Here is a 27,499-nt window from a genome sequence, read left to right on the forward strand (position 1 = left end):
ACGCCAGGCGACCTGGCCCTAGCCTCCCGGCTGCATGTCCGAGAACGGAACCCGCCCTTGCGCCCCCCCCCCCAACCGGCCCAGCGACGTCTCCAGGTGGCAGGACGTGGAGGACGCGGCACCGGGGTGGCCACCCCTGCAGCCCGACCCACGCCCCGGCCGGGCGGCCTTCGAGGCTCCAGGGCAGTTCCGGGACAAGACCAGCCCCTTCACTCCCTGCCCCCTGGCTCCGCCCCAACCCGCCTCGGGGCCTCATTGGCTGTGGCCGCAACCGTGTCGCTTTTGGTCTCCGCCCCCAACCTGGCTACGGCTGCGAAGACCGGATCCTCCGGCAGGGGCGGGAGGACCGTGGCCTGGAGGCGGAGACGAAAGGGAGATGGACGGGCAGCTCAGTCAATGAGTGCGCGCAGCCGCCCTAGCAACTGCGGGTCGCCAATGGCGGGCCGGGGCGGGGCTACGCGCTGTCAGCAGCGGGGGCCGCCGGCCCGCGGCGATCTGCGGACCGCAGGGCTCGCTCGCGCCTCGGTGCCGGCCGCCGCCTCCGCGCCGTCCGGACAGCCGGGCATGGGCGCAGGCGTCGGCGGCGGCACGATGAGCACCCTGGGCAGCCCTGTCCGCGCTTACGACTTCCTGCTCAAGTTCTTGCTGGTGGGCGACAGCGACGTGGGCAAAGGGGAGATCCTGGCGAGCCTGCAGGATGGCGCAGCCGAGTCCCCGTACGGCCACCCGGCGGGTGAGCGCGGGGCCAGGACCGGCCAGCAGAGCCCAGGGAGCGCGCGGTGGGCCGCGGGGAGCGCAAGGGGGCCAGGGGGGCGCGCGACGAGCGGGGGGGAACACCGCGGAGGCGGGGGAGCGCGCGGCGGGCCAGGGGAGCGTCGGGGGGACGGGGGAGCGCGCGGCGAGCTGGGGGTGGGGGGGGGGGGGGGGGGGGGGGGGGGCCGGGGGGGTGTGTGCGGCGGGCCGGGGAGTTCCGGAGGTACCAAGGGAGCGCGCAGCGGGGCAGGCCCCTGATGGGGGACCCGGGGAGCGCGCAGAGGGCCAGGGAGCGCACGGGGGAGCGCGCAGTGGGCCGGGAGGAGAGGGGCCGGAGGAGCGCTCTGGGGCTGAGGAAGGCGCAGCGGGCCCGGGAGCGCAAGGGGGGACCAGGGGAGCGAGCCGAGGGCCTGGGAGCGCCCCCGGGATCAGGGGAGGGCGCTGCGAGCCAGAGAGCTCATGGGAGACCAGGGGGAGCGCACGGTGGGCACCGTGGAGCGGGACGCAGGCACCTGAGTAGCGCGGCGAGGAGCTGGGGGTGCCGGGACTGGGAGCGAGCCCGACCAGGCGCTGGGAGGAGAAGCTGTGGAGTGTGCGAAGGGTCGCGGATCAAGGAGGGCGGGGTTCACCGCCCGCCCCTCCGCGTGAGCCGGGCGCGCGCTTGGAGGGAATCCCCCGCTGCACCCCCAGTTCCGCACGTGGGGAGCACAGAGCGTCCTCCTTAGTCTCACCAAGGTCCGCCTCCCGCGGGAGCTCGCGGCTGAGCAGGGTGCTGGGGTACTGCTGACCCCGATGACGGCGAGGCGGAGGGGAACGCACGGATCACGCAGGTGGAGTTTGAGAAGGAGGTAGCCGGGCTGCTGCGGGGGGCCCAGCCAGGAAGCCACCAGCGCGTGCGACGCGTTTGGAAAGGATGCGTGGGGGGTACGGAGGGGGCGGGAGGGAACGGCGCGCGGGATCCGAGCGCAGCGAGCAGAGGCTCCCAGGTGGTGGCTCTGCGCGTGGGCGAGATAGAAGGGGAGCGTGAATGGGAGCAAGAGAACTAGTCCGGAAGGTTCTCCGAGGTTCCTGGCGTGTCCAAGGGAAGGGGCTCCTCATCCTGGCGAAAAGGCCCGGGATGGCAAGAAACCCAAATGACCCATGAAAATGCGGCCTGAGGGCGAGGAAGGGAAGCGCTATAGAAAGTGAAGGAGTGTGGGTTCCAGGGGCGGGGTGGAGCCGGAGGACTCAGAGCTTGAGGACAGTGGGCAGAGGGTCCCTGAAGTTTGAGGTTTGAGGGGCGCAGGCCCCAAGACGGGGTGGACGTTAGGAAGAAAGAAGGGCGGGGAGAGCAGAGGAAAGTGAGGTGGGCAGAGCTGGGCCAGCAGGCAGGAAGAGTCCGGTCCTGGGGCTGTGAGGGGTCCCCGCCGCGATCACCTTTTCGCTGTCACGTTGGGGGCTCCAGGCGCACTTCCAGAGCAAACTGACTGCTCAGGGTCTTGCTCCTTTCTGCCTCCTGGGCTTGCGTTTGGGCTCTCCAGAAACGGAGGAGGGCAGTCCAGAAGTCCAGTCTTGATGTTCAAGCCAGCCCAGGTGTGCTTCTGCCCTGATCCGCAAGCAGGGACTGGAGAGGAAAGTGCAGAGAAGGAAGCTCTGGGTCCAGCGGGCCTCACTGGGGGGATCAACTTGGGTTGAGGCAAGAGCAGCAGGAGGTGCAGGGTGAAGGTTAGGGCGGGAAGCCAGGTGGGCTCTCTGGGGGTGAGCGATGTAAAGAGGGAAAGTGGGTCTGCAGAGCTGGCGGAGGGAGGGAGCCTGTGGCTTCTGTGCGGGCATGTGAGCAGCTTGAGTGGCATGGCTTGGGACAGGCCTTTAAGATGGGTGCCTTCGGCTCAGGTCATGATCTCAGGGTCCTGGGATCGAGCCCCTGCTTCCCCCTCTCTGCCTGCCTCTCTGCCTGCTTGTGATCTCTCTCTCTGTGTTAAACAAATAAATAAAATCTTAAAAAAATAAAAAAGATTGGAGGCATGGGGGTGGGGAGAAAGTTTGGGAGAATTTTGGTTGGTTCTGGAGAACTGATGCCAAGAACCTGGGCTCTTCTTGAAGCTGCCAGCGCGAGAGTCACCCAGGGCACTTGGGAAAATTGCGTTTGGATTGTGTCTCTAGTCCCAGATCTGTGTTATTCAAAGTGATGCCATCAGCCACATGACAGTTTTTTAAATTTAAAGGAATGAAAATGAGATAAAATGAAAGGGTTGTATTAGCTGCATTTCAAATGCTCAGCAGTGACACCTGACTGACACTTGGTTTGTGAGGGGTGTGGCAGAGCCCCTCCAGACAGCTCTGCTCTGGGGCTTCAGCTCTAGGAGGGCAGAGGGTCCCCAGGGCCGGGGGTGCAGCGGTGGAGGAAGAAATCAAGCACCTGCTTTTAAAAACTGTGCGCCTGGGGGGGACAAGCTGGAGTTCTGATTTCTTACAGTGGGCAAGTGACGTGCGCAGGCGCAGACGGCAGGAATGTGCGCAGTCTGCTCCAGACTGGGTTGTTTGAACAGAGGCTTGGGTACCCTCTGTTTTGTTACTCCCTTTTATATGCAAACTGAGCACTTGTTCAAGCAACTAGTTAACTCTTTCTTCTAAAGGATTTAGGTTAAAAAGGCACTTCTCAGGAGACTGTAAGACGTTGGAATCATGGTCAGTATTGTTATTATTCATAATACTTGGAGGAAGGAAAGGGCATTTCCAGCCTCCTGTTTTCGTCCCCCACTCCGAGTGCGCATGCCCTGTTGCTCTGACTTTGCCCAGGTTTGGGGGTACAGTGTCCGCAGTCCCTCAGTCTTAGATGTTTACCTGGCTTCGGCGCTGACCACCACTGTGTCTGTGTCTTCTGTATTTTGCTGTCCCTCCAATTAGCTACATTTCATTTCCGGCCATTCTCCAGGAAGGGGTCATGAGTATTTCCTGAGTGTGTCCTGAGTGTGTTCATGTTTGAGAGTGTCTGTGCACTGTTGTATCCTGAGGCCGCGCGTTCTTTCTTCCTCCCAACGACCCCTCTGGGCTCTCTCGCTTGTTCTGAGCTGCCTCGGAGCCTGAGGTCAGAAAGTCTCTCCTTGTGGATGAGTTGCCTTTTCTTCAGAGACCCTCAGTTCAAGCGGACCGTGTCTCAAAGTTGGATGCTTGGTGTTGAACTTCTGGTACACGGTGCACTCTTTGAATTTGTAGATTTTGTATTTAATTTCAGGGAAATTTACTTCATGTCCCTAAAACTTCTGTTACATTGATTGGTGTTGATGTCAGTTTTCCAAGTGCTGCTGGGCAAATTGCCACAAACTTAGTGGCTTAAAACAGATTTATTATCTGACAGTTCTAGAGGGCCACTGGGCCCTGGGATGAAACTGAGGTGTTGGTAGGGCTGTGTCCTTTCTGGAGGTGCCAGTGGTGAGTCTGCTTTGCTTGCCTTTTCCAGCTTCTAGAGCCCTCCTGCAAAGGTGATGCTGCCCGTCTCACACTGCACCACTCCAGCCTGACTCGGTCTCCCACTTCTGCTTTTAGGAGCCTTTGTGATGGTGCTGGGCCCGTTTGTTAATGCAGGATAATCTCTGTACTTAAAGGTCAACTGAGGGGCGCCTGGGGGGCTCAGTGGGTTAAGCCTCTGCCTTCAGCTCAGGTCATGATCTCAGGGTCCTGGGATCGAGCCCCGCATCGGGCTCTCTGCTCAGCAGAGAGCCTGCTTCCCTCTCTCTCTCTCTGCCTGCCTCTCCATCTACTTGTGATTTCTCTCTGTCAAATAAATAAATAAAATCTTAAAAAAAAAAAAGGTCAACTGAGTAGCAGACCTAATTCCTTCTGCAGCCTTCACTCCCCTTTGCCATAACCTCCTGGAGACACATATTCTGAGGATCACAACGTGGTCACCTTTGGGGCGCCGCGATGCTGCGGCCGTCCTTTTCGTCTCTCTCTTCTGAATTTCTGTGGATATCTCAAGCCTTTCTGATTTGTTGGTAATTTTTATTTTAGTAAACTGTTTCTAGCTGTTTCTAACTTCCTTGTTAGTTTAGTAAATGATATTGCTGTGTTCTGCAATTTTTTCCTTCTACAACTCTCATTTACAATTTTCTTTTTTTTTTTTTAAAGATTTTATTTATTGGGGCGCCTGGGTGGCTCAGTGGGTTAAGCCGCTGCCTTCGGCTTAGGTCATGATCTCAGAGTCCTGGGATCGAGTCCCGCATCGGGCTCTCTGCTCAGCAGAGAGCCTGCTTCCCTCTCTCTCTCTCTGCCTGCCTCCATCTACTTGTGATTTCTGTCTGTCAAATAAATAAATAAAATCTTAAAAAAAAAAAGATTTTATTTATTTATTTGGGAGAGAGAGAGCATGAGTTGGGGAGGTCAGAGGGAGAAGCAGACTCCCCATGGAGCTCGGAGCCAGATGCGGGACTTGATCCTGGGACTCCAGGATCATGACCTGAGCCAAAGGCAGTTGCTTAACCAACTGAGCCACCCAGGTGCCCCTCATTTACAACTTTCAAAAATTTCTTTGAATGGGGTACCTGGGTGGCACAGGTGGTTGGGCATCTGACTCAGTGTCCGCTCAGGTCCTGATCTCAGGGTAATGAGTGCGAGCCCCACATTGGGCTCCACACTCAGTGGGGAGTCAGTTTGAGATTCTCTCTGCCTCTGCCCCTCCTGCTTGTGCTTTCTGTCTCTCTCCAGTAAATAAATAAATCTTTAAAATTTTTCTTTAAATAATTTATTTCATTAATACATCTCTTATTTTGCCAACTTCATGAAGTTGTTCCACTGCATGAAGTAATTGGGACGAACGTCCTTTTGTTCCCTGGGTCCTGTGTCCTTTCAGGTTGGGTTCTTTGTCTCTTTCTCCTCGTATAACTTTCTGTTAAAGTGTGATATGCACGCAGAATAGCTGAGGGACCCATCTCCCACTTTGGGGCCTCTGGCCCCGGAGCCTCCCTCGGATCTGGAGGGTTAGTACCTCGTTTGGCCTCTTCTCCCAGGAAGAAGTGGTGAGAGAAAGGCCTGGACAGCTCAGCTCTGTGAGGAGAGTGCAGTCCAGGCCGCTGCTGGGCTCCTCTTCTCTGGTCCCTGGTCAGGGTCTCTCCCCGTGGCCCAGCTGGTGGTGTTGCCAGCACGGCATTACCCGTCCACCTCCGATTGCTGGGAGAGGAATCTCTTGCCTCGCAGCTGTTTTCTGGTTACTTTCTCCTGGCTACACCTCCAGCTTCCTTTTGCCAGCAGGAAAACCCCATCTTTCTTTCTCTGTTTCATTTCTGCTGACAGCCGGTTGTAGTACTGCCCACCCCTTTTATTGAGCGTGTAGAAGAACCATCTCCTGAGGTAGGTTATGTTGTTAGGCCCGGAGAGGGTGAGTTACTCTCTCAAGATCACACAGCCTGAGTGAGAGCCGGAGTGTGGATGGTGTGGTTGGCTCCGTGGCCCCTCTGGCTCAGAGCAGTGGCTTTTCTTCCCTGTGAGAACCATCAAAATGCTTTTCCTTACTGACCTTGTTATGGGGTTTTTTTTGCCTTTCTGTTTGCCTTTGACCAGTGTTCTGCCAGGAGCTCCATGCACGCCCTCCCCCACCGCGCTGCCTTCATCAGAGAGAGGTAGATTTGCTGATTTCGCAGCTACTCTGCGGTTTCCCTTGGCAACCAGTTCAAGATTTAAAACACGATTTATAAAGCCATCACATTCAAGTTTGAATTGAGAGGCGGTGAGTCCTTTCTAGTTCTTTACACTGTAATTCCTTACGGAGACCCTCTTCTATTCCTTACCTCCCGTGGTGCCACCAAGAGCATATGGTAACTTTCTTCAATGTATCCATTTTTAAAACTACGTGTAAGTGCTTCCATGTATTTGACAATAAGAAAACTGCCTTTGTATCAGATTTTCTCCTTAAGAGCCAGTCGTTAAGCTCTACCCACTCGTGTCCTGTGGTGCCTCCTCCCTGCAGTGGGGACTTCCCCTTTTGTTCAGCCTCTAACTCCAACTCAAGGTGGCCCTGATTTGGGGTGATGGGCAAGGAGGGGCTCAGATCCAGCCAGGCCAGGTTCCTGCTGGGCAGAGGGTCAGCTTCTGGCTGGAGACCCACCAAGCACCCACCATATCCTCTGTCACTAGCTCTGGGTGTCTCAGTGGCTGTAGGATGACGGCCTTGGTCCTGCCTTAGTCTTGCTGGCTACACTGGCTTACTCCTCGATCCGGCCTTTTGGGGTGAGGGAAGCAGCAAGGTTCGAGGCGATGGAGCCCATCACTCCCATCACAGGCTGTGAACTGATTTCCCGTTAAGAGATTTTTTTTTAAAGAGTTTGTTTGATGCTTTCTTCCCTGGCTTCTTCAGCTTATTTAGCCTCAGAGAAGGACTTGTGCATAAGCAAAAACTGAAAGAAGTCGCCATATCCAGGGGATCGGGCATAAAAACATCGGAGATGTTGTTTTATCAGATCCACAAGCAAAACCACGGGAAAGGCAGTCACTGCATGAGACAGCACCAAGGTCCCCAGGGCTACCGTCCTCAGAGGGCCTTGCTTTTGCTTTCCTCTACGAGCTGCCCCCGGATTCCGGCCGAGACCTGGCGCGTCCGCAGGCTGTGGGAGCCGCTGAAGTGATGGGGACTGGCCCACGCTGGCCTGCGCCGCCCGCTGCCCGTCCCTGCTGGGCTGCCACCCTTCAGGCTTCTGGGAGCAGATCACTGCCCCTTCGTTTGTAAACACCTGGGTTCCTGGGGTGCTGCCTGCCCCAACCCCCCCCCGCCTCCCCCCCAGCAGGACTGGAGGGCTAGCCTCTGTGGCGCATGTCTTCTGGTTCATGATCACTTCTTCCTTCTGGTCTCCACCAGCCACTGAGGTGAGGCACGTTCCCCGCAGTGGGAGACTTCCCAGCTACAGGTTTTAGAGAAAACAGGGCTCGACTTCACATACTTCAGAAACACGGCATATCCGAGTGTGTTTGACACGTGTCTACATAATATACTCTCTAGGCAGAGCACATGCACGTGTGCACAGTACTTGTGTACGTAAGCACACGCACGTATACACAGACCCAGTGTGCATCATTTCTGTGGCTCTGATTAAGGTATAAACCTTTTGAAGAGGGTATCAATGAGGAAGCAGACTCTTCTTTGTTCTGGTCGTGCGCAGAGACTTGTCCAACCTCAAGCGACTGTATGGGTATTGGACGGTTTCATTTGCTCAAGTATATGGTCGCCCTTCGCGGACTTTCCAGTGACCCCAGCCCCAGGGCGGAAAGCTGGCCATGTGGTCCATGTTTTCCTGAGCAGGCCCGCATTCCAGGAGTTTAGGTCTGTTTAGCGGAGCGCACAGTTTGGAATCCAGGCCGTGAGCAACCCAGCACATGTCCTTGGCTCGTGGGGAACTCACCCGGGACTGTGTTGGGAGACACTGCCGGGGAGAGTGGGAGGCTGCCATGCTGCTGGACCCGCACGGTGGGAGAAGAAGGCAGGTGCCCTGGGCCCGTGGAGCCACCTCTCTGCCACCTGTCGCAGCAGGATCCAGCTGGGACTCAGCCTGGTTTCCCAATCTCTCCACGGACGCCTGAGTTTCATGCCTGAAACCACCTGCCAACGGTCGTCCCCTGGGAGATAGTCCCATAAAGTGGCAGCAGAGAGCCACGAAGGTTGTCACCACTGTCCTGGGGCTTCCTTGGCTGAATGTGAACCTCAGGCTGTTTTTGGGTTTTGTGGACTGTGTGTCCCCTCCTCTTGCAGATAAAAACTGATGGATTTACTTCCCCGAAATGGGACTCAGCGAGTTTGTTTGTGGATTTGAACAATACTGGGACTCCTGACGCATAGCATCTTGTTTGATTAGGAAGGAAAAGAAATTTACAGAGGCAGAATCATAAATATGCGTATTAAATTATAGTGAACCCTAATACAGTAGGCTGAAAGGTATTATCTTAATGGGGAAAATAAATAGGTAAATTTGAGGAACATTAAATTCTCTCTCTCTTTTTTAAAAGATTTTATTTCTTTGAGAGAGCGAGTGAGAGAGAGAGAGCACAAACAAGAGGAGAAAGGAGCAGGGGGAGAAGGAAGCAGGCCCCCCGCTGAGCAGGGAGCCCGATGCGGGGCGCCATCCCAGGACCCTGGGATCATGACCTGGGCTGAAGGCAGAGGCTTCACCAACTGAGCCACCCAGGCACCCCTTAAACTCTCTTTTAGATTAAGAAACTTCATGTGGGAGTAGAATCTATTTCTCCCAGTCTAGAGTGATGTGTTCATTCTGGAAGGTAGACCATTGCCTCATGGGTTTAAATAGTGTCATGCTGGTTAGATGTCTGGGAGAGGCCAGGCCAGAGGCATTAGGCCTGGGACCCATCCTGTGAGGCTGGGCACCCGCACCGAGCCGGGAGCTGTTTGTGGGCACGGGTGGGGCGGGCACTGGAGGAGCAGTACAGGAATGCCGCGGACGCATGTCCGTTTCTGGATGCAGCTGTAACACAGCCAGAGCCGGGGGCCTAACAACACGGATGTTTGTTCTCTCTAGGCTCTGAAGGTCAGTGGTCCGAAATTGAGGTGTGGGCAGGGCCACGCTGCCCACACCCCTGCCCCGCCACTGCCAGGGCTGCCAGTGAGAACCCTTTCGGGAATCTTCTGGCCAGCTGCTGGTGGCTGCCATTGTGTGAGGTTTGAGTGAGGGAGGGAATGGACCTTGCCGTCATGCTCTGTCTCCTGAGTGGTCAAGCGCCCTCATCCTCTGCTCCTCCCCGGCAGGTGGCGGTCACCAGGAGCTGGCCCCTGGCCCTCCTGGGCCAGACGAGATGACTTATGGGACTCTATCCTGCCCTCCCACACTGTCTTGGGCTCATCACACTTGGCCCAAAGGAGGTGCCACTGGGCATGGGGAAGCCTGGGAGTGACCCAGGCCCTGCTGAGGTCTCTGGGGTGGTCATGGCCTCTATGAGAAAAACTGCCCAGCCCTCGAGCTTAGGGCCCAGCTGGTAATGATGTTGGCTGAGTCCGCACTGTATCTCCTAGCTAAGCAGAATGGTGGCATCAGGGCTGGCCCAGCTGAAGAGACCACCCTCTTCCCTTAGACAGGAAACTGCTCTCAAAGGTGTCCCACTCGGCGACCCAACTCAGGGCGCCCACCACTCCCATAGACAGTGAGGGCCTGGTTGAGCATGAACCTAGGAGGCAGCTTGGGGCCGTGGGTGCTCTGTGCCCAGCAGAGCCATGTGGCCTCCCCTAGCATCCATCCCAGAGCCCCTGCTGCCACCCGCAGACATCTGCCTCTTCTGTGCGCTTTTCAGGGAAGCCAGTGTGGCTGTTTCTGGTTGTCCTGTGATGATAACTGCTCAGCAGAGGGACCCCCATGTGCCCTTCCCCTCCCTGGCTGGTCCCCCACTTCCTTACCCTCTAGCCATAGTGACACACAGGCACCTCTCGTGCTTCGTGCCTGACATCATGGTTACTTACTGTATAAGAAGGCCCCTGGCCTCTCTCAGGTGAGTGGGGATAATAAGTCCTAGTTCCCAGTGGTTCATCCTAAACTGTCTTCAGGAGCACAGACAGGTGAACAGTTTACTGTGCCCGTGGGGCAGTCCCTTAGCCGGGCATGGGCACGACCAGTGAGGAGGGCATGCCTTTCCCCAAGCTGTCTTCTCGCCACATCTTCTGCAGCTGCAGAGGTAGGAGGCTGATCCCGGGAGGCTCAGGGCTCCTTCTGGGGACACATGCAGCCCCAGGGGGTGGGAACGGGCTAGAATACAGTGCCGCTGGCTGACTGAACTGACCGCCTACGTGAGCAGAGTGTCCTAGACAGAGGAGGTGTTGGCCTCAGTCCCCAGCGCCTCATGGGCCAGGTGGGCAGCCCCTGGCTGAGTGGGCTTTACAAAAACGGTGCCAACAGCATCGAGAACTGTGCCCTTGAACATCAGAGATGCTGCCCCTCTCCTCCCCTGGGGGACAGTGAGGGTTTCCCAGCTGTGTCTCCTGTGAGAGCAGGCCTGTGAGAGCAGGGAAGAGCCCCTGCTGGCCGGACCTGCCAGGCCCTGGCGGTGGCCTGAGTCCACGTTCCAGCAGTGTCCCAAGTTCAGGGGTGACCCTGAGACACAGGGAGGGGAGCCCCATGATTTGAAAGTGTTGGGCCTCTGGAAACAGGGCTGTTGTCTGGCCACACCCAAACAATGGTCCAGAGACCCTCTAGGCTATGCCCTGATCTCACTCGTGCTGGGGCACTGGGCCCCACTCTGAGAACTCAGTGTTCCTGCACACGGCTGGTCAGCACAGAGCACTGGGTGCCCAGGGCTGAGGTAGCATGGTGGTGGTCCCGTCCCTGCCGGGCAGGTGGGAAGATTCAGCTCCCACAGTAGGGAATGAGTAGTTCAGGGCCGCCAGAAGTGGGAGCCGCGCGGACAAGCTGGGGCAGCCAGGCCATGAGGAGACCGGAGGCCCCTGGACTGTCCCTCACCGGGGGGGGGGGCACCTGAATCCACTGCTTTGCCATTTCAAAGAGAAATTGAGGAAAGAGAGGTTCAGGGATCATGCTTCTCAAAAAGGAGATCTGCAGAGAGAGAGTTGGTGTTAATTTCAGTAGTGCCCTTCGTTAAAGGTGATGAACACAGTTCAGATCCCTGTCTAGAATGGGACTTTCTTTTAGAGCATCCAGAAATGCAAGGGTGCCCCGAGGGGCCAGTGCTGGCTGTGGCTGTGGGTGCAGCAGGGTGCCTGCCCCAAACCCTGCCCACCCTTTGGCCCTGCAAGACACCCCGCATTGTCTAGCAGACTATCTAGCAGACTGTCCTCCGATCCAAAGAGCCAAGCAGACCTAGTTCTGGGAAGGACACACATGTACACAATTTCTTTGGGGTGAAATTCACATAATATAAAATGATCATTTTGTTTTTATTTTTATATTTTCAATATTTTATTTTATTTTTTTTAAAAGATCTTATTTATTTATTTGACAGAGAGATCACGAGTAGGCAGAGAGAGAGGAGGAAGCAGGCTCGCCGCCGAGCAGAGAGCCTGATGTGGGGCTCCATCCCAGGACCCTGAGATCATGACCCAAGCCGAAGGCAGAAGCTTAATCCACTGAGCCACACAGGGACCCCTCAAGATTTTTTTTTAAGATTTTATTTATTTATTTCAGAGACAGAGATCACAAGTAGGCAGAGGCAGGCAGAGAGAGAGGAGGAAGCAGGCTCCCGCTGAGCAGAGAGCCCAATGCGGGACTCGATCCCAGGACCTTGGGATCATGACCTGAGCCGAAGGCAGAGGCTCAACCCACTGAGCCACCCAGGCACCCCTCAAGATTTTATTTTTAAGTAATGTCTACAACAATGTGGGACTCGAACTCACAATCCCAAAATCGAGAGTCACACGCTCCACTGACTGAGCTAGCCGGGTGCCCCCAAATGAACCATTTTAAAGTAAGTTAGTAGCATTTAGTACGTCCACAATTTTGTCCAACCGCTACCACTTGCAGAGGGAACCCCTCGTCCCAGCCTTTGGCGATCCCTGGTCTGCTCTCTGACGTTTTCATTCAGCATTAGACACATTTCTCAGAAGTCAGCTGCTCGAAGATGAATGTGTTCGCAAGTGATTTTAACCAGTATTTACACCAGAGGAGCATTCTTCTATGTGACGGCATACATTTTCACCCGCTCAGGCCGTAAAATAGACACAAGCAGGTGCTGCTTGAGCTGAGCTAAAATATCTATTCCTCACGCGGAGCTAAAAGTGGAGCGAACGGCTTGGCATCTGATGCTTCCTTTTTTGTTTTGTTTTGTTTTAAGAAGGCTAAAATTATATCTCCTCTTCTCTCGGTTATTCTGACTCAATGAGCATTCCTGCAGGCTTTGCTCTAGGAGCTTTCGCATGTTTTTCTTGCATTTTGATGGACAGAGTTTTCGTTGAATTCGTTCTGTGCAGCGAACAGAATTACACCTTTTGATCCTGACCGTGACATTGCTAACGTCAGCGCGCTGGTTCTCGGGGACTGGTCGGCAGCCAGCAGCCGTCAGGGAGGCGGAGAGACACTGAATAAGAGAAGAGCAAATACTGAGTCAGGAGAAAGGAAGCAGCGCAGGGCTGAGGGCAAGGGTTCAGTGAGGAAGTTTGCGAGGAGTGGGCGGGGGGCGTGGAGCTGGTGAGCAGTGGGTCGTCTCCGGAGACCGGGGCTCCCAGGCGGCCAGGCTCTCTCGGCGCTTGGCACAGTCTGTGAACCGCTGTGGCCAGTGCTTTCCTCCAGGTGGCGGGGGAGACCGAGGCTCGGGGAGCACGAGGACATTGCTGCTTGTCAGGACTGGGATTGGATCCCTCAGAGCTCCTCCCTGTGGGGCCTTCACCGTGGGAACCCGGGTGGCCCGGTGGCTGTGACCCCTCTCTTCTCCCCAGCTGGGGAAACCGAGGCACACTCACACGCGAAGCAGTGCTTCCTCCAGCCTGGTCTCCTGTCCCACCCCGCTTGCCTGGCCCCGGCCCATCCCGGAGTCTCCACGCGGGGCGAGAGGGACGCGCAGCGGAGCCCACGGGCTGGAGAAGGGGGGCGCTCGCTGCTCTCAACGAGCCAGCCCCAGTGGAGACCGCGGGCTGTGCGTTCCCGGGACTCCGGGGTCAGGGTCAGCCTCGCCGAGGACAGCTTCCTCTGCACCGCGGCGGGAACTACCAGCTGCACAGTGCGTTCAGTCTGCGGCAGGCTGGCGGATAGGCAAGTCCCGACGGTCGCGCTTTTCAGTGCTTGTCCCTTAGTGCAGTGCGGAGACACGGGTCGTTGTACTTTGCTTTGGGAAGGTGTTGAAATGTATCTTTTGTAGCTTTTTCTAGGATTTGTATGTCAGACATTCTCCATTCACGGTACTCTGTGGGTTTCTGTCATACTGGACGCCTCTGGTGCAAACAAAAAAGTCAGTTGCAGACGGCAGCCTGGTACCGGCCCGGAAGCGGACACACAGACCCGGTGAACGGAACAGAGCCCGGACCTGGACCCGCAGCTCTGCCGCCAGCGCATCTGCGACACAGCAGGGAACAACGTCCGATGGAAACAAGTCAGTCTCTTCAACAAATGGTGCCGGGAACACAGGACAGCCACGTGCGGAAGAGCAAAACCAGACCATTTCCTTACACCACACACAAAAACAGACTCCAAGTGGATGAAAGACCTCAGTGTGACACAGGAAGCCGTCCAGATCCTAGAGGACACAGGCAGCGACCTCTTCGACCTCAGCCACAGCCACTTCTTCCTAGGAACGTCGCCAAAGGCAAGGGAAGCAAGGGTGAAAATGAACTACTGGGACTTCCTCAAGATCAAAGCTTCTGTGCAGCGAAGGAGACGGTCATCAAGACTAAAAGGCAGACGACAGGATGGAAGAAGGTGTTTGCGAATGACAATGCGGACAGAGGACTGGCATTCAGTCTATAAAGAGCTCATCAAAATGAGCACCCCAAAATAAATGATGTAGTTAAGAAATGGGCAGAGGACACAGACAGACATTTCTGCAGAGAAGACATCCAGACGGCCAACAGACACATGGGAAAGTGCTCCACCTCACTCGGCATCAGGGAAATACAGATCAAAACCACGATGAGATCCCACCTCACACCAGTCAGAACGGCTAAAATTAACCAGTCAGGAAACGACAGATGCTGGCGAGGATGCGGAGAAAGGGGAACCCTCCTGTACTGTTGGTGGGAATGCAAGCTGGTGCGGCCACTCTGGAAAACAGCATGTTGGTTCCTCAAAAAGTTGAAAATAGAGCTTCCCTATGACCCAGCAATCGCACTACTGGGTATTTACCCTAAAGATACAGATGCAGTGATCCGAGGGGGCACGTGCACCCCAATGTCCATAGCAGCAATGTCCGCAGCAGCCGAACTATGGAAAGAGCCCAGATGTCCACTGACTGGATGTATGGATAAAGAAGCTATCGTGTGTGTGTGTGTGTGTACACATATACTATATCCCATTATATGTGCAGGCATGTATCTGTGTATCACATGTGTACATATAGGTGTGTGCTGTGTGTTTACACACACACGTGCATGTGTATAATGGAATGTCACGCAGCCACCAGAAGAATGAAGTCTTGTTTTTTGCGACCAAGTGGGTGGGGCTGGAGGGGATCACGCTGACTGAAGTAAGTCCGGGAAAGACAATTATATGATCTCACTAGTGGGGAATTGAAGAAGCCAAACAGATGAGCATAGGGGAAGGGAAGGGGAAATAAAATAAGAACAGAGAGGGAAGCAAACCGTAACAGACTCTTAACTCTAGAGAACAGTGAGTTCTGCTGGAGGGGAGGGCGGGGGCTGCACAAAGTGGGTGACGGGCATTAAATCGCGCACTTGGTGGGATAAGTACTGAGTAGTGCGTGTAAGAGACGAATCACTAAATTCTGCTCCCGAAGCCACTACTACACTCTATGTTAACTAAGCTGAGTTTTAACAAAGCTCCAAGCAGCTTCAGCAGACAGGAGGTTACGGCCTTACCTGCCTGACAGTTGGAGGGTAGGTCTCTGAGCCCAGCCTGGGTCCTGGTGCCTGAGCCTTCCTGGATTCTCTACTGCTCTTTTCCCCCGTCTGTGTTTCCGTCCGTCAGCTTCCGTCCCAGCTCCTCTTCCCCTGGTGAACCCGAACTGTATGGTTGCTGCGAGGTGCGACACCAGAGTGGAGAAAGTGGGGGGACCCTTCCCACACAGCCAGTCACTCTCCGGTGTTTTGGGGTCACTGGTCTTTAGATTATTTCTGTCACTGAGAGTTGCTATCTGCGGGAGGACTGGTCCGGTAGGACCTGTGCAGCCATGGCCAGAAGCAGAGTCTCCACAGAGAGCAATCCAGGGGCGCCTGAGTGTCTGCCCTCGGCTCAGCAGGAGGTCTGCTGCTCCCTCTGCCTCTCCTCCCTCCCTCATGTGCTCTCTCTTTTTCTCAAATGAAGAAATAAAATATTTTTTTAAAAAGAAAGAGAGCAGGACGCCTGGGTAGCTAAGTTGTTAAGCATCTGCCTTTGGCTCAGGTCCTGGGATTGAGCTGTGAATTTATATCTTCAGAGCAAACAGGCTTAGCAACACAACAGGGCACCGAAATGAGAGAAAGCAGACTGTTCACCTTACTGCCCCGAACCAGGCCTTGCTGTCATTTCTGAAGTGCCGTTTCAGGAGGAAAATGTGAAATTAAATGAAAAAATTAAAAGAGCGAATGAAAAATTGCGGGCGAGGTTTTGGGAAAAACAAACGAAAGATAAGAAAACTTCTGAGTGACCCTAAAGGCTGAATTCTGAAACTGATGTCCACTAATTTGAGGTTTAGTTAGAAAATCACAACTTGGGCGCCTGGGTGGCTCAGTGGGTTAAGCCTCTGCCTTCGGCTCAAGTCATGATCCCAGGGTCTTGGGATCGAGCCTCGCATGGGGCTCTGCTCAGCGGGGAACCTGCTTCTCCCTCTCTCTGCCTGCCTCTCTGCCTACTTATCATCTTTCTCCTTGTCAAATAAATAAATATTAAAAAAAAAAGAAAGAAAATTACAACTTAAAGAGAAAAACCCATTAAAAAAACATTTCATATATTTATTTGAGGGGTGCCTGGGTGGCTCCTTCGGTGGTGGTGAAGCATCTGTCTTCAGCTCAGGTCATGATCCCAGGGTTCTGGGATCGAGCCCTGTGTCAGGCACCCTGCTTCTCCTCTCCCACTCCCCCTGCTTGTGCTCCCTCTCTTGGTGTCTCTCTCTGTCTGTCAAATAAATCAATAAAATCTGAAAGAAAGAGAGAAAGAAAGAAAGAAAGAAAGAAATCCAAAAACAGTAAAGATATTGGAAATTTAAAATGTGATGGCAGAATAAGAATTTCAAAGGAAGGATAAAAGATAACACGGAGACCATTTTCCAGAATGTTGAGGAAAAAAGAGAAATGCAAAATAAGAGAAAGTAAGAAAATCATGAAGTACGTTCAGGTGGCCTAACATCTTATGAACAAAACCCCAGCAGGAAGAAAAAAGTGAACAATCCAAGACTATTTCCCAGAATTCAAAGATTTGCATTATCAGATTGAAAGAGCCTGTTGAGTGGGCCGCCCAACAATGAAAGTGCCCCATAATAATGCATGAGATTGCAGCATACTAGGCAAAGACCCTCCATACCTTATACGAGGAAAGACCAGACTGCATTTCAAAGGATCAAGAATCAGTGTTTGGGGGCGCCTGGGTGGCTCAGTGGTTAAATCCTCTGCCTTCGGCTCAGGTCATAATCTCAGGGTCCTGGGATCGAGCCCCACATCGGGCTGTCTGCTCAGCGGGGAACCTGCTTCCTCCCCTCTCTCTGCCTGCATCTCTGCCTACTTGTGATCTCTGCCTGTCAAATAAATGAATAAAATCTTAAAAAAAAAAAAAAAAAAAGAATCAGTGTTTGACATCTGACTTCTCAACAGGAACTCAAGAAGGTAGACCTGCACATTTCTGAGTAAAAACTATTTCCTGCTTCAGTTGGGTGCCCATCCACTCTGACTGAAGAACGAGTGCAGACTACAGACATTACAGACTTGCAGAGTCTTGAAAACTATCTTCCACACACCGTTCTCAGGAAGAAAAATGCGGTTGTAAACCGACAGAGAGGGAGACGTGGGCTTCCACAGCAGGAGAAAAGAGGTCCAGGAAGTCAGCGCACTCCTAGTCTGCGAGGGGGCGGGACAGAAGCCTGAGAAGATGCTGCCAAGAAGGCGAGACACCCGCATGTTTGGAAGTACTAAGGGAAGGCTGGATAACTGGAGGAGACTTTAAGGATATGTTAGTGATACGTGCAGCGAAAACTAAGCAAATAAACAAAAAGGCAATTTTTAACTCCAGTAAAAACAAAAAGTTGTACGTGAAGGACAAATGAAGACGCGTTCCAGCTGCGGATAGTGTTTACTTGGTCATATTGATATAAAATTGGATATTGGTCTAGCTAAGACGACAAATGACTGTACTGTGTGTGTGTGTGTGTGTGTAGGGGGAGAGAGAGAGAGAGAGAGAGACATGTGGAGCATGTTGGTGAAAGAGAACTACATTTTCACTTTCCACAGTGGGAATTTGATTAATGTCTAACCCTGAAAAGTCAGAAAGTAGGAATACACGTATGTCGCTTACAAATTGGGAGACACAAAGCAGACAAGTACCCAGAGGATGAAAATGGATGCAGTGCTGCGGGGGTGTGCATCAGGTCCTGTTGTCCATGTTAAGTTTCTGACACTTAAAACCATGTGCATCTGTGAGTGATGAAAATAAAAGTCAAGTATAGTTTTAAAAACTCATAGGGTGCTTGGGGTGCCTGGCCGGCTCCGTTGGTGAAACATGGGACTCTTGATCTAAGGGTTGTGGGTTCAAGCCCCGTGTTGGGTATAGAGATTACTAAAATAAAAAAATAAAAAAATAAACTGGAAAAAAAAAACCCTTATGGGGACTTAAAAAGACCATTAGGAATGAGTTCTTTTAAATTTATGAAAACTTATTTTTACTGTGGACCTAAAAAATAAGTAAAAAATAAGGTACGTGAGGGTGCCTTGTAAATCAAAGGCGCCAACCCATTTCAAACAGTGAGTTACTGTCCTAAAGGTTAAAAATGAAAACCCTCTCCAGCCTGTGAATGGTGAGAACTCTCTTCTGCTGTCTGGAAACGGACGTGCCGAAGCCACATTCTCTCTGGACTCGAAAATAGGTTCCCAAGTGTGCTCATTTGTTGCTTTACGTAGATGGTATAAAACCTTTAGTGTTCGCAGGGGAAAATTAGATATCTCCAAAATTAACTTTGAAGTTGCTCTCTGTATATGTCTTCATGTGTTTATGTATGTTTGATTATATGTGTATATATTCTACTTATTATGTAATTATACATTGTATTCTGTGTCATATATTCCATTCAATGTATGTGTGTATCCATGTTCCATTACAGGCACTTATACCCTGTTTTATTGCACGTGTGTGTCGCACATCACATATGCCCAATGCTGGCCGCTGCAAAAGGAAGAATACAGGCATTTGAAGTTGCCTTCCAGATAGTTCTGTAGGGTTTTAATGGACTGTGAAGAGGCCCTTGGTGGGTCGCCCCCAAAAGTAATTTCCCAGAGCCCAAAGCTACTGACCTAAGCAGCTTCCAGAATATCTGTGCTCTGCCCTAAAGCCTCGGCAGCATGTCCTCAGAATGCGAAGCAAATCTGTTGTTGCCTTCCGCCTGCATGCTGCACAGCCCTCAACTGACTTTAAGGAAAGGAGGGTGTATGAATACGGTGTGTCGGGTGGGGGGTTCGCTAAGGCCGAGTGCTACAGATCCTTCCAGAGGATCTGTAAGCTAGTTGGGAATGGCTCCTTCCTTCGAATGCATTCAGGGGGTTTCCTTCTGAGCCGTGGCTGTGGGGGTTTTCTTTTGGTGGAAAGTAAGATTTCACACCCGTTCCAGGACTTTCTCAGGGCAAGGCCCCCAGGTAGGGGTTCCTCTCTCTTCTTCTGTCTGACCCCCAGGAGCCCATTCCCCTTTAGATCTGTAACTCCTAATCCTGCTTTCCTTGTCAAGATAGCTGAAGTCTGGCCACATCCCAGAATGTTTCCAAGGCTGGGCTTGCTCTGAGAGACATTCCTGAGTAAGTCTAAAAATGGCCTAAATCCAGCGCCCCAAACCTGGCTGGGTCCTTGTGGTCATAAATTGTGTTGGGTGTGTTTCTTGGATGGGAGAACTCCTCTCTTGCTTTCTCTGCCCCTTCATGGCCACGGTGTCAGTCTCGGCCTCTCCCTCCCTGGGTCTCGCTGAGTGCGCCGGCTTGGCCGCAGACGGGGCAGAAGCATTCTGGGGACTTGCTCTGTCAACACGGGATTGATTTCTTTTTTTTTTTTTTAAAGATTTTATTTATTTATTTGACAGACAGAGATCACAAGCAGGCAGAGAGGCAGGCAGAGAGAGGGAGAAGCAGGCTCCCCGCTGAGCAGAGTGCCCGATGTGGGGCTTGATCCCAGGACCCTGGGATCATGACCTGAGCCGAAGGCAGCGGCTTCACCCACTGAGCCACCCAGGCACCCACGGGACTGATTTCTAAAAGGAGCAGAAAATTGGTTTCTGATGGAACGGGGAGGAATATTTTTCCTTTTTAAAAATGCTTATTGCTTTTTCTGATCTTAGGAAAAGAATGCATGCACATTGAAGAAACTTAAACTAAGGAAAGGTTTGGATAAACAAAGCAAACACCACTGAGAAATTTCCAGTTGCAACGTGGGGCTGGTCCCGCGTCACCCCTCCACGCACATCCACACACACACAACGCGTGTATTTTCTTTACCTAGCTGAGGTCATGCTTCCTATCTCATTTTATATGCAACACATTTTTCTTGACGTTCTTAGTGTGATAATTTGGCGGAACGATCTCGGGGTTTTAGCCTGGGAGTGGAGCTCAGAGGGAGCAGTCCCAGGGCGGGAGGGAGGGTCGCACAGATGGGGGGGCCGGACGTGGGGCTGCTCAGAGCTGCCTGCAAACGGGGGGCCTCGTGCCGAACACTCCAGGGGCCGAAGCCCAAGGCCGCGTCCCCGCGCCTGGGGCAGCGTGCAGCAGCCAGAGCCTCCCGAGGCCCGGGGCCGAGGTGGCTGGTGCCGAGGGAGGAGAGGAAGCTGGGAGGTCCCCACAGAGTGGGCAGTGGCCCCCACGGAGTGGGCAGTGGCCCTGGTGGGCAGGGTCCGTGCGAATCCAGGGAGACCCAAAACAAGGTCTAGTCCGTCTACCTCAAAACCATGACTCTTCCCTGGTGAGAAGTCCTTTCTCTCCTCCCAGGAGAGTTCTCCTCTCTGGTGCCATTTGCTTGAGAGTAACTCTGAGGCCAGCAACACTTAAGCTGGCCTACCCCCTCCCACAGGCATCGACTACAAGACCACCACCATCCTGCTGGACGGCCGGAGGGTGAAGCTACAGCTCTGGTGAGTTGGGGCCCACCCCGGGCTCTCAGCAGGATGCGCCGGCCCCCGGGGGTAGAGGCTCTCTTGGCCCTCGGAGTGCACCTTACCGCCTGTGGGAGGACCGCCCCCCCGGCCCAGCAGACCCAGGGCTGCCCCACAGGAGGTGGTGACCCGCTTGTCTGGGCCACCGAGGCTTCATCCATGGCAGGGAACGCTGGGGCCTTGGTGGGTCCCCGGGGTCTGCCCAGAACGTGGCCTTACTGAGACCTTCTGCTTCCCCAGCTCCAGGAGGGGCCATGAGGGTGATGGGGACAGACCCATGGCAGGCGTGGGAGGCCCATGAGGGTGATGGGGACAGACCCATGGCAGGCGTGGGAGGCTGGGAGCTCGAGGCCCTCTCCTGGGGTCTGGATGGACTTGGTCTCTTTCTCACGTCCCACCTGGCAGCCCTGGCTCTGAGATTCAGGTCCCACCTCCGGACCTCTGCCCACCCCCTGCTCTTGGGGGGGTTGGGGATAGAGAACTGGGATTTCCTGCTTCGACCACCCCACGCAACTTGCCTGACCGCTGTTCCCGTCCCTGGGTCATCCTTCTCCTGGGCCACCTGCATGGCCCTCTTCTCTGCCCACGTGTGACCAAGCCCCCAGCCGCACCAGCCTCGGGATGTGGGCAGCCTGTCCTGGCGCCGTCCCCACCTGCCCCTTCCCGGGGGCGGTCAGCAGGGAGCCTCTCTCCACAACGTCCCTTAGCACCCATCCTTTCCCGCGCCCCCAGGATGTTTGAGGTTGTGGCTGGGGCCTCCCTGTAGCCTCTGTCCTCTGGGCTGCCCGCTGCCTCCGGCCTCCTGTTCCCACTTGCTGTCCTCAGACTCCTGGGCTCTCCTCGCAAACTCCGCCCAGCCCTGAGGCCCGTGGGGCAGGAGCTTATCTCGTCCTGGCTCCCTCCCTCCCTGAGACCCTCGAAGGATCCACTCACAGCCCACGCTTGCCCCGGCCTCCGAAGGCTGCCCCATGTCTCCCCTGAGCAGCGAGAGGTCTCTTGATGGCGCGTTTCGTCCGAGTGGCTCATCCTCATGAAAGCCGTCACGGGCCCACCCCTCATGGCCCCCTGCCTCACCCCGCCGCGATCCACAGCACCCCGTGTCCAGGGACGGCCCCACTTCACGACAGCCACCCGTCTCCCGTGAGAGCTCGTGATTCACGCCCTGCGCTGTTCTCAGGTGTCTCCTTGCCCGCAGGCTCCCTGCTCACTTCCATGTGCTGCGGAGCTGAAACTCCGCGGGCTGGGAGTCCCCCCCCCCCATCTGCTCCTCAGCTCTAAGGAGGCTCCTCCCATGTCCTGGACCACACTGGTCAGCACCTCAGGGCCCTCCTGAGCCCCAGGCCCTGCCCTCCCTCAGGGAGCGCCCTGGGACTCAGAAGGCAGGGGCAGGTCACCACCTGCAGAAGAAAAGGGAGAAACTGCACTGTTTGTAGTGACAGGCCTGGACCTGCCGCCCCCCCCCCCCCAAGGAACCACGGGTGGGCGTGGGTGTGTTTGTGGCCCACGCAGAGGTGTGCTGTCCTGACCAAAGATGCCAGGAAGGGAATCAGCGCCCACCAGTGCTCGGAGCCACCGCCATGCGAACAGGCCGCTGGAATCCACCCCACGGGAATGTTTTTTTTTTAATCCTGATTTTGGATGCTTGGAGCTCCATCCCGGCCCTTCCGGGTGTCTGCACCCCTGGGTCCGTTCCTTGTTTTGATAAACTCAGGGATGTGTCTGCAGTGGGAAGCCGCAGTTAGAATGTTCTCGCTGTGGCTCTCGAGTTCCAAACCTGGTTGTCGGGAAGAAGCAGTGATTTCTTCTCACTGGCCCTAACGTCTTTTCCAGGGATACATCCGGGCAGGGAAGATTTTGTACCATATTCCGCTCCTACTCTCGGGGCGCACAGGTAACATCCCCTGAGCCAGGAGGTCAAACGGACTGAAACTCCCATTCGGAATGTCCTCTAACGGCTGCCTGGAGGAGAAGGCCGTTCTGCTCACAGAGGAGCTGGTCCAAGAGGGCCGCGCCCCGTGGTGTTGGGGCGCATGAGCCTGCCTCAGCCCCAGGAACGTGCGTGTGCGTGGACACCTGCACGTGCTGTGTGTGCACGTGGGCTGTGTGTGCACCCGTGTCTGCGCGTGTCTGTGCACACATGTGCATGTGGTGGGCCGTGTGTGCACCTGTGCCCATGTGATCGTGTGTGTCTGTGCATGCTCCGCAGAACGCGCTTTCCGGGCGGGTGGGAATGCTGCTGGGGAGGAGGTGATCCTCGCGGTCCCTCTGAATCCCGGGTCCCTACAACAGCTGGTGGCTGTGGGGGACGGAGAGCCAGACCCCAACTCACCTTGACATCACAGGGCTGAGTAATGAGCTCATGAAACATCATCAGAAATACTTATTTAACTACTACAGTTGGTAGATAAACAAAATAATATGTTTCTGTTAAAATGAGTCAAGTGGTCGAGGACGGAGTGGCCTGCACACGGGCCAGCATGGTCCCTGTGCTCGCCTCTGACCCGTCAGGTAAGTCTGCTGTCTCTCCCCCAGGGTGTGATCCTGGTCTATGACATCGCAAACCGCTGGTCCTTTGATGGCATCGACCGGTGGATCAAGGAAATAGACGAGGTACGACGTGGTGCCAGGCACCGTCCACGTGGGCATGCGGGGGGGGTGGGCATGTGAACCAAGACACGAGGCCTCAGCAACATGGGGGCTGTGCCCCTATCAGAACAGGACCGGGCCCTCACCTGGAGCCCTGCCCAGTCCCGGGGGCTGGAGCTGTGCCCCACCTGCTGTGTGGGCCACTGCCCGCACCTGGGGCTGCCGGTGTGGACACGATGTGGTCAGAACCGTGTGCACGGTGTTATTTCCCGCAGCCGCAGAAATACGTGGGCATAAACAGCGGGAATGTACGCTCTCCCAGTTTGGAGCCCAGAAGCCCAAAATCTAGCGTCAGCAGGATCGGCTCCCTGCAGAGGCTCTCGAGGAGGGTCCATCTGGCCTCCTCCAGCTTCGGGGGTCTGCCAGTGGTCCTTGGCCTGTGAACCGTAACCCTAGTCCCTGCCTCTGCTGGCACGTGGCTTTCCCGCTGTGAGTTCTGTGTCCTCTTCTTGCAAGGACTCTGGTGACTGGATTCAGGGCCCACTCCAGTGACCTCGTCTTAACTGATTACGCTCTGCAAAAGTCCTGTTTCCAACAAAGACACATCCTGATGTTCTGGGTGAACTTTGGGAGAAGGCTACTTACCCTATAACCGAAGGCATCAGCAACTCCAAAAGCTCGCCCAAGTAACCCCTTTGCTTTTGTCTCGCCCTTCAGCACGCCCCTGGCGTCCCTAAAATCCTAGTGGGGAACCGCCTGCATCTGGCCTTCAAGCGGCAGGTCCCCACAGAGCAAGCGCAGGCCTACGCGGAGCGGCTGGGCGTCACCTTCTTCGAGGTCAGCCCTCTGTGCAACTTCAACATCACTGAGTCCTTCACAGAGCTGGCCAGAACCGTGCTGCTGCGGCACGGGATAGACCGGCTCTGGAGGCCGAGCAAGGGTAGGCAGCCGGGAGGCCGTCCGGTCCCAGAGCCCCCGCCCCTGGCCTGTGGCCCAGGACTCGCCTTGTGCCAGGGCGTCCTGGCCATCCTCAGGGTGAATGCGTTTAACTCGAGAGGGATCCCTAGGGACAGTTTTGTCGGGTAGCTCGCAGAGCCCTTTCTGGGTCTGCATGTGGCAGAGCTGGGGGGGTAGCATGTGCACTGAGTGAGGGGTGGCACCACCCCATGGAGCAGGACCCCCCCACCAGGGCCGGCTGGCCAGGTGTCATTTCACGGTTTTGGAAGAGGATGTCCTCTCAGGAATGATTCACTTTCAGCTCATCTTGTTTGCAAAGAGGGGACCTGAGAGGCAGAGGCGCATGGAGCATTGCTGGTGCCCTAGAACCCGGCCCCTTGGTGTGAATCCCTCCAAAGCCCTGGGTCCTCTGATTTCATCTGCTTTGTTGGGGCCTTTACGGTGACAGTCGCTGTCACGGATTTCCTCACAGGGACCTGGTAGTGTGTGACCGTTACAAGAAAAAAAGGACAAAATCTAGTTATTGAATTGGGCAGTGCAGGGTTGAGGGAGTGGAGCTGGATTCTGCCTCATTAGGGTTCCTTGGCCTCAGCACAGCTGCCAACTTGGATAGGGCCCTTTGCTCGGGCGGGTGGGATGTTCAGAGTGCTGTGCTCCTGCTGCCCCGCGGTGGGAACCCCACGTGTCCCGGGGAGTCCATGCCACCCCTGGCCGAGGGCCACTGTGTGGAGACAGCTCTCTGCTGGGAGCCCCCAGGCCTGAGCCCTTAGGGTCTGGGGTGGTGATGGGGTCATCTGGGAATGGCTCCCTCTCAGGCCCCCGAGGGCTCCATCCAGGGAGCCTGACGCATGCGAGGGACGGTGTGGATGAGACTGAAACATTCACTTCTCAGCCGCGCTCTCAAGCGTGTCCCTGTGAGCTGGTCACACGTGCTTCTGGTGCCAGCAGTCTGGTTTGCAAGGTCATGCCTGACACCCTCACTGTCTCACCACAAACCGCAGCCCGGAGAGTCCTGTAGGAGGACTTCACCGGCCATGTCTGTACTCCAGGTCTGCCCCCTTCTTGGGCCTAGAGGGAGACACGACGGGTCTCCAGTCCCAGGTGACTAAAGCAGGGTGACCCTTCTCTGGCCCTGCCCCGGGCCACGCATGGGCACAGTGGGTGGAGAGCGCGGCCTGAGTCCCGGGAAGGGAGGCGGGGAGGCGAGCGGGCTTCCCTGGCGTCCAGGAGCCGCTGAGCCCGGTCCCTTCCCTGCAGTGCTCAGCCTGCAGGACCTGTGCTGCCGCGCAGTGGTGTCCTGCACGCCCGTGCACCTGGTGGACAAGCTGCCGCTGCCCATGGCCTTGAGGGGCCACCTCAAGTCCTTCTCCATGGCCAGCGGCCTCAACGCCAGGATGATGCATGGCCGCTCCTACTCGCTGGCCGCCAGCTCCGCGCACAAGAGGAGTGGCCTCCGCAAAGTGAAGGCCGCCCGGCCGCCCCAGAGCCCGCCCAAGCGCTGCCCCCGGAACAGCTGTAAGGTCTCTTGAAGACGGCGCCGGCACAGACACGGAGCAGCCCCACGCGGGGCGGACGGACGGGTTGGAGGGCCCAGGGAGCCCGGCCCAGGCCCGGGAAAGCACCTGCCGGTCTCGCGGTAAGACCTGTCGCGGTGACCGAGCCCCTCCGTGCAGCGGAAACACAGCCCGACCGACGGTTCCCTGTGGACGTGCATGAAGCTCTCGTTTTAAACGTGTGTTTAAATGTTGTCCCGGGGACGGGCCGTCTGCTCTGCTCTGGAGGACAGCGGCACAGCTTGTCCTCAGCACGACTGCTTTTCCAGGAGCAGCCACACGCGTGTGACGAGTGTGACTCCAGGGACTCTGGGAGGCAACGGGAGAGACTTCAGTCCTCGACCTGCCGAGGGCCTTTCTGTAAACCTCCTCTTTACAGTGAAGTGCGAGTCCCCAGAGGGGGTGCCCGCGGGTCCAACACGGATCTGATAAAGGTTTTGCTATGTTGTTTACCATGTTTGGGAATTAATAAGTGTTTACATGCATATTTTTCTGTAAATCTACATTTTTTGTACAAGATGTTCCACAAATTATGAAGCAAAGGGAAGAAAATGCCAAAGATATCTCTTGTTGTGTCCGACGGCCACAGCATAGTCACAGCAGACCCAGACCGGCAAGGAAATTATCACCCGGAGCCGTTTCAGTAAGGAAAGAAGTGGACACTGTTACTCAAGAAAATGTTTCTCGACAATAAAATGTACACTTGTTTCTTGGTAGGACGGTGGGCCTGCTCTTTCTGATTCTGTGTATTCACGTGGGTCGTCGCCCGTCCTGAACATGGCTGTGGTTCCAGATTCCTTCCCTGGGAAGAAAGGCCGTGGCCGGAAGTAGGAAGTGTGAAGGGCGACCCCGTAAGGTGCGCCTGTCGGGGACAACAGCAGACAGGGCTCTTGATACCTCCTGGGGTGCTCACAGATCTGGTAGGCACCCCGGGCCGACGGACAATCCCACAAGGTCCTTACCACCACTCACAAGAGGCTCACAGACGGCCACACACAGGGTCTCACCTCACTGGCTGTAGCTGCTCCGCATCTCCTGCAGCAGCCGGTGGGTACAAGGAGGAATCTTTAAAAAGTAACCAACAGTGAGAAAATGCCGAGTCCTCAGTTCCTGTTAGCATTTACAGATTTTTAGAAATCGGAGGGCTTGAGAACTGGAAGCAATATCTCTATTCACAGAGCCAGAGAGCAGAAATGAGGCTGGTGCCCCCAGCTGCTGAAGGGCTAGGGCCAGGCTTGAGCTCTACCTGCCCCGCGAGCATGAGGGGGACCCATGTCCACAGGGGAGCGGGCTAGGGGACAGCAGGTAAACCCTGAAGGGACCTTGCCTCTGCCATGGCTGCAGCCTGGGAGGGGGTCCTGCTGGGGCCACAGCACCTTCTCTCCACCCGGCAGTGGATGGAGAGAAAGGGGTTGACCCACTGACCATCGATGCAGGGACAGCTGGGTGCCCGGGATGGGTGTCACCGGACGTGGACCTCAGACCCGGGCCCCAGAACCCCCAGAGCCGTGAGGGGATAAATCTCCACTGTGTGGGGCACTTTGTTATGGGGGCCCCAGGACATGTCTCAGCAAGAGGTTATACCTCACAGTACAAAGTGCTTTAGCAAATCCAGTGGCATTCCTAGGAAAGAGGAACAAATAAACCGAAATATGGAATGCATTATTTTTTTTTTAAGATTTTATTTATTTATTTGTCAGAGAGAGCGAGCGAGCACAAGCAGGCCGAGTGACAGGCAGGGGCAGAGAGAGGGAAGCAGG

General features: G+C 55.3%; 1 protein-coding gene across 2 annotated transcripts; it reads left to right on the plus strand.

Moving 5' to 3' along the window:
* The first annotated feature begins 412 nt into the window (after positions 1-412).
* On the plus strand, positions 413-26,455 carry RAB40B (RAB40B, member RAS oncogene family). 2 transcript variants are annotated; one of them, XM_004748634.3, is made up of 6 exons: positions 447-733; positions 20,562-20,622; positions 22,474-22,534; positions 23,176-23,253; positions 23,947-24,169; positions 25,444-26,455. In XM_004748634.3, the coding sequence occupies exons 1-6, from the start codon at positions 565-567 to the stop codon at positions 25,713-25,715; spliced, it is 864 nt and encodes a 287-aa protein (XP_004748691.1). In that variant the 5' UTR covers positions 447-564; the 3' UTR covers positions 25,716-26,455. The 2 variants fall into 2 exon arrangements, with proteins under 2 accessions (XP_044941548.1, XP_004748691.1); XM_045085613.1 differs by lacking the exons at positions 20,562-20,622; positions 22,474-22,534; positions 23,176-23,253; positions 23,947-24,169; positions 25,444-26,455 and adding an exon at positions 13,522-14,237 and having other exon boundaries at positions 413-733.
* Positions 26,456-27,499: the final 1,044 nt, after the last annotated feature.

The sequence above is a fragment of the Mustela putorius genome, unplaced genomic scaffold, assembly GCF_011764305.1.
Source record: "Mustela putorius furo isolate JIRA1106 unplaced genomic scaffold, ASM1176430v1.1 tig00000873_pilon_pilon_pilon, whole genome shotgun sequence".
Lineage (NCBI taxonomy): Eukaryota > Metazoa > Chordata > Mammalia > Carnivora > Mustelidae > Mustela > Mustela putorius.